The 11386-nt window shown below is 41.6% G+C and overlaps 1 protein-coding gene across 1 annotated transcript in view; it reads right to left on the reverse strand.

Moving 5' to 3' along the window:
- NELL2 (neural EGFL like 2) overlaps positions 1–2400 on the reverse strand; it is a 134261-nt gene extending 131861 nt beyond the window's left edge. Inside the window, exons 1-2 of the mRNA XM_039726942.1 lie at positions 2111–2400; positions 1810–1938 (exon numbers count right to left, since the gene is read on the reverse strand). Coding sequence (XP_039582876.1) covers positions 1810–1938; positions 2111–2165 — 184 coding nt within the window. The 5' untranslated portion in view covers positions 2166–2400. The remainder of the gene's footprint in view (positions 1–1809; positions 1939–2110) is intronic.
- Between the last annotated feature and the right edge of the window lie 8986 nt (positions 2401–11386).

The following is an 11386-nucleotide window of genomic DNA, read 5'->3' on the forward strand; positions in this document are numbered from 1 at the left end:
CCACCATTTAGAAACAAGTGTTTTCATCCTTGTTATTCCTCCAATTGTTCTCAACAAAATAAAAAGGCTGCTGGGAAAATTTAAAACTCCTGTCTTCTTTTGTTACAAATAAACTGCTAACCCATTTGGGAACTATGTACACTTGTAATTGCAAAGAATGAGGGAAAAACTTGAAAAAAAGTAATTCCTCAGTAACACAGTAATATTTCGTCCTGACACTGGGAAAATATGCCAGCAAGTCTTATTCTTCCAAACCTCAAATCCTGAACTGAAGACAAAGTGCGTTTTAACTTCCCCCCACTCCCTCACCCCAATCCACTATAGCACAATGGTTCTTCAACTCAGAACCATGCCTTAAAAATTACACCTGTTTTAGGACACGACACCAATCCCACAAATGCATTGCCATGCTAAGCAGTCACCCCCTTCACAGAGGTCTCTGCTCTGCAGCCACAATGTTTACATCACAGATGTTTAAAGCCAGCATGTGCCAGTGTTTGTTAGCACATATACCCATGTGTCTCCACATTCACGTCCATAGTGACACATGCTGGCAGCTCCAGGGAAGAACACCGCTAGAGAGGTCACCTTAAAAAAAAAAAAAAGCCTTTGGCAACTATTAGCTTCCTGATAAATTATCTCATTAATGCAAACATGAAAAAGAAATTCCCTTTCTAGATCTTATCTCCCTTGGATCATAACTCTTCTGTGTGTGAAACACAGCCTCTTCCCTGTTGCACTAGAAATCTGTTTGAATCCAAGCTAAACTCCTGGCATGACACAAGATACCAACAATGAAGTTCCCCTATCTTGAAAGTGCAAGCTGAGGTGGAGATTTCTTTGTTTTTCATCAGATGTTGAGCCACATTCCATCTTCTTGCTTAGTCATAGATTTTAAGGAGCATTTAATCATCTTGCAGAGAAGAGACTTGCTTCTAAAGGCCAGTTTTAGGCGCTTTTTTTAATTAAGATATACTTGGGGTTTTGTCCTAAAAATACTATTGATTCCAGCTTCATTTAACATATCAGTATGCTATTAAAGTGCAATTCAAAAACACACTGACAATGAGCAAGTGTATGGAATGTAAGCAATGCCAATATATTCAACAAGGTATTGAGAGTTATTTTACGAATTACAATGTAAGAAAGTTTAATGATTTTTAATAACCTCTAATAAAACCCCTAAATGTATTTTTGGAAGAGAGAAGACTACTATTTTATTTCTATTCCCACTGTAAACAAAGAAACAATCGCAAGCACTAAAAGAGACCAAAACTCATTCATTGTTTCTCAGGAGGGGTATGTCAAAGAAGCTCCAAAGGGCCACTTTCCTTTGGCAAAAAAAAAGGTTGTTCTTATTTCAAGCCATCTGCCTTCCTCCTTCGGGGCACTTCATGTCAACATTTTGCTCGACTCACATAAAACTTTCAGTGAGGTTTTCCTTAGCTGGAACTGGGATATGTTTAGCGTTTCCCAAGTAAAGCAGTAGAGTGGGTGGTGCTATTATTCATCACCGCACCCCACGACTCACAAAACATGCCATCTGCCATCCCCGTTCCTGCTGTACTTTAATTAAGCGTCTACCAGTCAAAGAAAAAAAATGGGGTGAGAGGAAAAAAATTATGAAATAATGGGAGGGGGGCGGTAAAGAAGAGTAGAAGAAATGCGAGCAGGAAGGGGAGGTACGGGATCCCGAGGTCTCAAAGCGAGCAAACCTCCGGCGGTGGGGGGACTTGGGGGGACGCGCCCCGGGTGCGGCGCCGGGGCCCGACGGCCACGGGCGGAGTTGCGGGGCCGGGGCGGCCGTACCTGTGAAGAGGAAGGCTTTGCTCCCGTTGTGCAGCCCCGGCACCTGGCGCACGCCCTCCGTGGAGCCTCCCAGCTGTAGCTCGGACAGCACGTCGATCTGCAGCGAGGGGTCCACGCCAAAGCCTGAAACTGACCAGAAAGTGCCGTCAGCCACCCGCCGACACCGCAACTTCCCGAGCATCCCCGCAGCACCTCCGCCGTTCTCCGCACCTGCGGCCGCCCAGGGGCCAGAGCATCGCCGCTGCGAAGCTCCGCCGGCCCCGCTCCCGGTACTCTCCCGGCGGCTCCAGCATCCGCCTACCTGGCCCCAGGCAGAGGAGAAGGCAGAGCGTGCTCAAGCGGATGCCCGACTCCATGGTACAGCGATGCGCTCAGTCCATAGTCCCCCTCTCCGGCTGCTGCGAGCGAAAAGCCTCCGGGGCACAGGCTGGGTCCCTCCCCGCCTCTCAGCGAGCGGCGCGGACCCCGCGCCGCCCCGCAGCGCGCATCACGGCGGGCGCCGCGCCGCCGCCGGCCGGAGCACACAAAGGGAGGCTGGGGGCGTGCGGGCAGCGCAGCCCTCCGCCCGCGGGCAGACAATGGGGAAGCCCGGCGGAGGCGGGGAGAGCGGCCCGCGGTGCGGGCTCCGCCGGGAACTTTGCGGGGAAGCGGCGAGAGGGCCGGTGTGGCCCCGGGGCCGCGGCTGGCAGCGGCCGATCGGCGCTGGCGGTGACCCTGGGGCGCTCCCCTGCCTGCCGGCTGTTCGCGTCTGCCAGTGCTGAAGTCACCGCTTCGCTCCCGTCCCGAGGTGGTGCCGTCCAGGGTCTGGCGAAACCGCCGGTCTTTGAGCACGAATAAAAATAATTTGGGAAAGGTGGGAGGGAAGGGAAGAAATCAGGACGCTTGCGGTATCCGACTGAGATGGGAATGTGCGGAGCTGGCGTGGGGCTGACAAGAGCAGGTTCGTTTGCCCTGCTGTAAAGGACGATTCTACACAGCGGTCCTGTCCTCTTTAACAAACCATCCTACCTCCCCAGCAAGTGACATTTCTGTGCCGTACTTTGTGTGCTTATAAAGGGGGCTAAGAATAGCCTTATTCTTCTCTTCCCTTTCATAGACTCCCAATGTGCAGGGCAGAAATGTCTTGTTGCCAGTTTGTCAAATTCTGCAGGATGAAGGACTGTTTTGGTTTGGTTTTTTTTTCCCCTAAATTCACATGCATGTCAGTAAGACCCTGACATCACCTGGTGATTCCAGTATTGTATATTGACCTCCCCCGAGTTCATCCTCTATGGTCTTTGCAAATTATAAAATCTTTACAAGTAACCTTTCACATCTTTCTCAGCAATAACTATGAAGGCTGAAAGAGAAAGTGATTCTTTCCCTCGGACCGCCCCCCCAAGACAACCGTGGGAGTCCATGGTAAATCTCCTTTGTGGACTAAATTAACCAACTGAGACACTAAGCACCATACTAAGCAAACACCGTCTTTCTTATAAGAAAGGAAAAAAGAGGGAGAGAGAGGAGTGTCTATACATGAAAGTTGGAAATGCAATCCATCCCTCAACCCAAATCCAGAGCATAGGCATTAGAGTTCAATTCCAGTGTGCTCGACATGCATGTAACCCTCTGAAGAGCTACAAGCTTCATCTCCAGTTGGTGGAGCCATTATAGCCACTTCACGTTTCCAACTGGTCTGAAAACAAACAAAAAATAAAGGAACCCTGCTGCTGGTATCACCCTTGTAACTGGTCACACAGCATCCCTGATGTTGTATCTTGCATAGTCATCAACGGCATCCCACCCATGCCAATCAGCCTAGCACCTCTTCTGCACCCAAGCTTTGTCTCCAGCCTGTTGCCAACATGGAACTGTGCTTCCGAACTCATGAAATGCACTGGCTGCCAAAGCAGTCTTAACAAAGGTTTCCTTGGTAAACAGGCAACAGCCACATATCACTGATTGTTTTCATGCTCTTTCAATCACACTGGTTACAGATAAGTCAGCCAGAAGCAATTAATTTGTGAAGAAATAGGTTCAACATCCAGAACAAAAATGGTGCATAATAAGCATTGCTGCCATTTGGGTCAGGCATAAAAGTGGACAAACCAAAAGAGGTAAACCTCTGCCTGAAGTCCTTTGCAGCTGCCAGCAGACAGTGATATTCTCCATTTGCTGAGGCTGCCAAAGCAACATGAGCATGTAAATCAGGGGAAACACATCCCTTTAATAATCTACTTCTTTCTCAAAAGATCTCCAAGGTGTGGCTACTCATATTCACATATATGAAAAGTCACTCAAAACATCATCCAAGCTGCTTTACCTATTCCCCCAGATCTATGTGGAGCCCAAGGCAGACATTATACACATTACATGGGGCTGTGTGTCTGCTATGTGAAATGTCAATAGTGACAGTATTCAGCTAACCAAGAAGTAAGTGAGCAGAAATAGGAGGATTTCCACCAACACAAGGAATATTATATTGATGATTAAATGTTTCAAATACTTGCCTAGCCATGGAATCATTTTCTGATTACTCCATAAACACAGTTTCACAGGTTTTTTTGGGGCATGTCCCTTCTTAAATTTGAATATTATGGAAATACCTAAAAGAAAATTGCTTTTATACTTTCAGATGGCTGGAATGCTGTTCCTTTTGATGGAAACTATGTGTTTTAGCCAAGAGAACTACAAACACTTCATACTGAGCTCACCATAATCTACTCCATGCATGGAAAGGATGACAGACCTAAAAAAATGGTGCATCAGTGGAAGTGTTTTCTATGTTAAGCAAAGCTTCTGTCTGAAGAAGCCCATTTCAGACACTAACCTTTACACATCTCAGCAATTTTCAAGGCTCTCCAAAGACTAGATGTCTTAGAAGTAGTTTGGGTTTTGTTTGGTTTTGGGAGATATTTGGTTGATTGATGAGGGGTTTTTTGAGTTGGTTTGGGTTTTTTTTGTTGGTTTGGTTGGTTTGATTTTTGATGAGCTAAGATGGTTTTTACCCCTACAAATGCTCGAGGTGAGATTACTCAAGGAAACATCTGTAGAAGACAAGAGTAATCTTTTGCACTTTCTATTCTTCTCCTGGGGTTTTCTTTGAAATACCACCTGGACACAGGTATTACTGAATGCACATTAAAACAGCCTTCTCTTTACAGAACCCCTTGGATGAAATGGCATCCTCTAATCCCACAGCGATGGACGTGTCAACAGTAACACAAACACATTTTGTCCAAGTGTAAGCAAAAAGGCTTCTTGAGGAGACAACCCTGGAGTCAGTCACCATATCTTATATTTGCAACAATTTTCATATAAATGAAGAAATAAAGCATGTGTTACAACCCCCAAATTCATGAATGGTTTCATTGCAAAGGGAATTTCATATTTATTATGCACATATTAATTGCAATCATATTAATTACACTCATATTAATTACACTCATATTAATTATATGGCAATAAACTGAACCAAGCAGAGCTCTTAAAGCATGCAGAAGACAATCCTGCACCAGGAAAGCGTTACCTCTCTTACTGCAGCTTATGTGGGTCTATTTATTTTTAAAGAAAAACATTAATATTTTATTCACAGTAGTTTTATCCATGTATTTCTATGCTGGAATTTGGATAGTCCATGTGAATTTAAGAAATACATAAGGAATTGTCACTGACCTACTTATAAAACACTGATGCAACTTTTTTTTCTGAGAGTATATTGCAAAACACAGATTTGTTTACTCAACACTATAATAATGCTTTAATGCAGCATTTATACAAAAATATTTGTAAAACATGATGTTCCATAATTAATACTTTTTGAAGTGGAACAAGAATAGTCTGTTGTCACAGAGAAGCAGCTTTTTAATTTGAGTAAATTTGATACTGCTGGTCTTGAGGACTTTTTATTAGTTACACTCAGGGAAAATGCAAGAGGCAATTTATGTTGCAGCACTTTCTGTTAATACCCTTCAATGTGGACTTCTGTCTTCCCCACTATATATCATAATGATCCTCATTTTCTATCTATGAAAACAGTCATATGTAAAAATGGTACAGTTATTGGATGATGTGTAAAATGCCATGAAGGACTAAAGTGAGACCACTGCACCCATTTTCACTTGTTTTCTAAATGATGGTTTCAACAGTGAAGAACAAACTCAGATGCTGTTTTTAAATAAACCCCAGTTGTTTATCAGATGGTTGTTTCTTGCCAGCTTCCTGACCAGATCTGTGAACTTCTTTTGTGGTTCCCTCTCCTTTCAGCACATATCTCCTTGTATTTGTATCTGTACAGCACAGAAAACTGTGCACAATCTTCTTTTCCCAATTCCCCTGATGCTTTCTGCCCTTTAGCAAAGTCCTCTCATACAGGTGCTCTCTCTTTCTCTCCTTCTCACACACAAACTTGTGTGCACAGCATCTGCTTTGCTCATCTTCTCCTTGCAATTTTTTAGTCTTGCAGCCCCCCTGAGGCGAGAGCTAGTACCAGTATTAGCATCCTGCACACTGCAGGCTACACTCTGCCTTTCTGACCAGGAGGACCTGGGATTTAAATCCAGCACTTGGCAAAGCCCCAGCAGAGACTGACAAACTGAGTAAGCTACACACCCAACGATGACAGTATCAGCCCTGCTAAAAAGCTTTGGCATCAAAGGCATCCCTCTCAAGCGTGCATCAGCTGAGGAGGCATCACCCAATTTTAGCTACAGTTATGAATGTTTCATACTGATTTGATATCGCCCCACTTGTAATTGCAGAATTTACTTGCTATCAAAAAATGGAGCTGTGAAACAAAGACTGTAGCTATTTAAGGAACACACCTTAAGTCTCTGAATGCTTCATGTCTTCCTGGTGCTTTATACCATCTTCACTTGATTATGCTTCACAGCCTAAGATTGCAGCTTTGGTGAGTGGACTGGTGGAGTCAGCAGTGGAGAAGCAGCACTAGGCATGGTGGAAATCACAAGGTGGTTGTACAGCCTCATTCTTCTCAGTGCAGAAAGAGAAATGGAGGCAATTACATTAATGAGAGGTAGAGATAAAGGTATTTTCAGAGTTTTCCCAAAGATTCTTGTTTGATTCAAGGGCAGGGAAGAAAGTCTGAAAGGGTTGGTTGTGCTGTCTTTTTCCTAAATTTGAACTTAGACTCTTCCGAGTTGCAAGGTCCCCACATTAACCTTCCTTGCTAAAGTCTTATTTTTTATACTAGCTTTATTTTCTTCCTCCAAGAGAATGCACATCCCTTTGATGTAAGGTAGAAGTGATAGACTGCCCTGCTGGCAGCCTTCACACATTATGATGCCTAAAAAGTCTTTTCATAGAAAATGTCAGCTAGGATTGCTGGCATTGTATTTGGCATATGGAACTATATGAAATAAGAAGATGGTAGTTCATGATCAAGATTTAATTATCTCAGTTCTGTCTGTCCAGATCACAATAACAACTAGGCAAGATTAGAGTTAAATTACCTTGACCTAACTGTGCTTTGTGTTTTGATTATTTTCTCATCTGAAGTATTATCCCCTATTAAAAAATGAATCAGCATATCCATCAGAGATATTTATGATAACAAAGCTGGCATGAAAAGACTTTAATATTGTATGTTTTATTTCTTTAATAGAGAAAAATATCTATGCAGCCCTCACTACAGCCAGACACGGGTTGGAGTACGAGTCCCTAAAAGAAGGTGGGTGTAATTTCATTCCACCACCTAATATAATAAGATAATTCCATCTACAAGTACTAAAACTGGGAGAGAATTCCTGGTAATAGAAGACTTTCTGTAGAAAGCAAAGGGAAAACACCATCTAGTATCTGAGAATCAAATTAGAACAAATTCATACTTGGCAGCAGAGTTTTTAATGATTGCAAGAGGCTCAAGGAATCCTCAAGGAATTCTGTCTTACTGCCATTAAAAGATGGCATTTTAGAGAACACAGGTTTGTGTTTGACATATGCACACTGGGGGGATTTTTTTACAGCTTAAAGTCATGGTCAGAGCCAGTGGAGAGATTTCAGACATTTCAGACAACTTTGGATCAGGGACCAAATCCAGACCCTGTCCCAAGACCTCAGCCCCATTCCTAGACTGCACTGACTCAGAAAGAACCAGAGACACTTGTGATGCTGGGCTCTCCTTTCCTTTCTGTGTGCTCAACCTGCCATATCAACAGATTTACCAAACCTAACACTGACTGCTTAAAAACATCCAGTCTGCCTGATGTGTCCTGGGTTGTAGTGCCATGGAACAGTCATGATCCATTTAGTTTTCAGTTGAGCTAAGCTAGATTTTGGATCTTGCATGTAGAGAGAGGAAAAAAATAGTTTAAAACATGGTTGTGACCCCAAAGGTACAAATTTTACATCTCCCAATATAGTCTAATTGCTTCCTACTGATACAGAAGATACTGATCACAGTATCTTTTAAACTGCCTGACAAATAATAGGCTTTTCAAACTTGATCTGTATAGTTTTCACACCCAAAGTTATATATATTAGGCAAATGGAAATAGTTTCAATTATTCTACCAGTCTATCAAATAATTAAGAAGGCCTTCAAATGGTATAGTATGGTGTAGTAGCAGTAACAGTATCAAACTCCAATTCCTAAAGGACTTTGGATTTCTCCTGCCTAAAGAGAAAAATGTAGAAGAGAGGGAGCAGCCAGAGTAGTGGGGGAGGTGTTTACACCCTGGTGAAGACACCTGAGCCACATCTGTCTGTCCTGCTAGGAGAGCTCTGAAGCCACATCAGCTCAGGTCCTGCAGAGCTGGGACATGCTGGGTGGCTGCCAGACACCCAGAGGTACTTTAGAAGAGCACTGCACTCTGGCAGTGCCTGGAGATTTCTGAACCGTGTGTCACTGCAGAGACTAAACATGCCCAGTCCCAGTCTCACCAAATCTCCCTGCAGCCAAAGGGAACCCTGACTTGCATCGTTAAGAACAAGAAATACACACTGTACCTCAGCCCACACTTCCTGGGTTAGTCCAACAAGGATAAAAGCCCCAATTCCAAAGAGTCACAACAGTCTGGTAATGAATTTGATACAAAATTCTGGAGTGTAAATGATATATTATTTTTGCATTGGTTTTTAAGCTACAAAATTTAAATTCTTAATTAATGTTATATAATCATTACTAAATATGATACTAAGTAAATTCCATTGTTTAAATTTTTGAAAAACAATATGAAAAGAAAGATTTCTGCCTGTTTGTTTTTTAAAGTTATCATCCATAGTCATATATCTTAGATCCCATTCTATGTGCCCTGGATAACAAAAATGCATGTAGGGCTAGGATGGCCATGTTCAAGTATCTGCTTCATCTGATTACAACTTATTCTTCTATCCTGGTTTGTCTCGATTGCTAGTGAGAATCTAACACTTGAGTTATTTCTAACAGAAAATTATTTCATCATAAAATACTTGATTAGTCCTAATCTAAGTGGTCTGTTTTTCAAAAGTCTGAGCACGAGGCATTTCTCATGAACATCACCTGTAGTTTCACTCATTACTTATTCAAGCACATATAACTTTGAGATCGTGTATTTTAACAGGCTTGGGTATGGGAGGCAGACTGTTAGACAGAACCCATGGTGGTCAATGTCTTTGGTACATAACCACTGCTGGAAAAACAGCTTTAGAACCTGGAAATTCCTTGCCTTCTTGGGTTTGATTTCTAATAACAGTGTAATCTTGAGAAATATATTAGACATGTAAAATAACATGTAACATCTTCTTGAATGAGGGGAGGAGGATTCATCACAGGTGTGTAAATAACAAAAAGTTACAGAGAAACAGAAGGGGAGGGTTACTGATGATTGAGAAACCAGTACTAAGTTGGGAAGAAATGAAGCAAATGTGAGTAAGAAACTCTTATTATAAGGGAATATCAAAAGATTTTCAATGATTAGTTTGTTTAGAGGAAGATAAATGCAAGAGTTTAATGTGCTACCTAAACCACTGAACAGAATTCAACGTGTGTAGGAGAAACTGACTCTTAACACACAAATTCTGCATCTGAAAAAAACAAATCCAGCTCTGTAAACACTGCACATCCCATGAATCAAAATGATTAAGCATGAAGAAATACTACATGTAATGGAGTTCATTAACTACTGAATTTGTTTCAGAGAGTATGGTCCCAAGTACAATAATTACTATGAGAATAATTATGATTTATTTACATGAATATTTACCTTGAAGTTGATAGAATTACCTGTCTGGGTGAATGGACTCATATTCAAGATCAGTAACTTGAGCAAAATATCAGCATTGTAAGATAAAATATCAGCATTTAAACCAGGTATTTTTCTCCCAGAGAAATAATAATTTTTTTTATATTATTCATAACTTTAGAGTGGAAGCTATTTATAACCTGTGCTTTAACAGATCTCCATAGTTCAGAACAAGGAAACAAGGCAAGGCATGGGATAATTAACTGGTAAAATTCCAGGAATAATTTTTATCCCCAAAGCATCTTTCAGGAAAGGATACTCAGCTAAAGCATAGCAAATAAAATGAAAGATTTGACAGGCAAAGTACAACTCATACAGCAAGCTGAACCTCAGAAAATACACAAAACCAGTCAAAGGCATGATGACATAGAAACAATGCAAGTAAATCAGATATGGTAAGCTGCGTAGGTTTACTGGACTGCTAAGTGTAAAGAATTATATCACAGGGTGAGGAAAGATTGCAGTGAAGGTAAATGATTCATCTGGGAGTCAGAAAAGAAGGGCTGAGAGTGAATCTTTACTCTGACGTTACATGCAATGATGTGAAAGCCTTACTTTTATTGGGTAAAAGATATCAAAATTACAAGTGGTATAATAGCTTCAGAAATATAGGTTCCAATAACTCATAGAACCAAATGGAATTTATCGGAGACTGAGGAAATCCTGAGAATGGAGCACAGTTTCAGCCTACCATAATTTATCATTAAAGATATGTAATTCATCATTAAAACAGCCACATTTCTGGGTAACTGGAAAATGGCCAACACTGTAGCAATCTTTAAAATAGCTCTAAAGAATAACCCTCAAAACAGAAATCTAAAAAACCTTAATTCATTAATGGACAAAATGGCTGAAAAAATAATTTAAAGTACTTATGAAACACCTGCAGGTGGTATGTAGGAGAGAGAGAAAAAATCAGGATGAATAAATTGCAAGTCAGCACTGCTCAGCAGAGATAAATTGATATACTTATCAGTGAGGATAAACTGTGCTTTTCTAACCTGTTCAAATGTTACAAAGTGGTAGCAAAATATTGACTAAAAGAGAATCACAAGATATGCATTTACAGAGACATTTGATAGTATCGTTCACCAGAAGGCTTTTAAGGAAATTCAGTAGCCCTGGGGTAGGAGATAAGGGCTTTTATGGGTTAAAAGAAAGAGAAATGTATGGGGATAAATGGCAGATAACTGGGATGAAAAGGTGGTAAGAGTGTGATGCCACAGGAACTGTGCCAGAGGATCACTGCTGGAATGAATTCCACTTTTTCTCCAGCCCCATCTATTTATTAATGACCAGGAAGAGAGGGAGTACAATGAGATGGCAAAACTGCTGACAACACAAAGCTGTTAAATTAGA

Source organism: Passer montanus, unplaced genomic scaffold (genome assembly GCF_014805655.1).
Source record: "Passer montanus isolate IOZ18808 unplaced genomic scaffold, ASM1480565v1 scaffold6, whole genome shotgun sequence".
Taxonomy (NCBI): domain Eukaryota; kingdom Metazoa; phylum Chordata; class Aves; order Passeriformes; family Passeridae; genus Passer; species Passer montanus.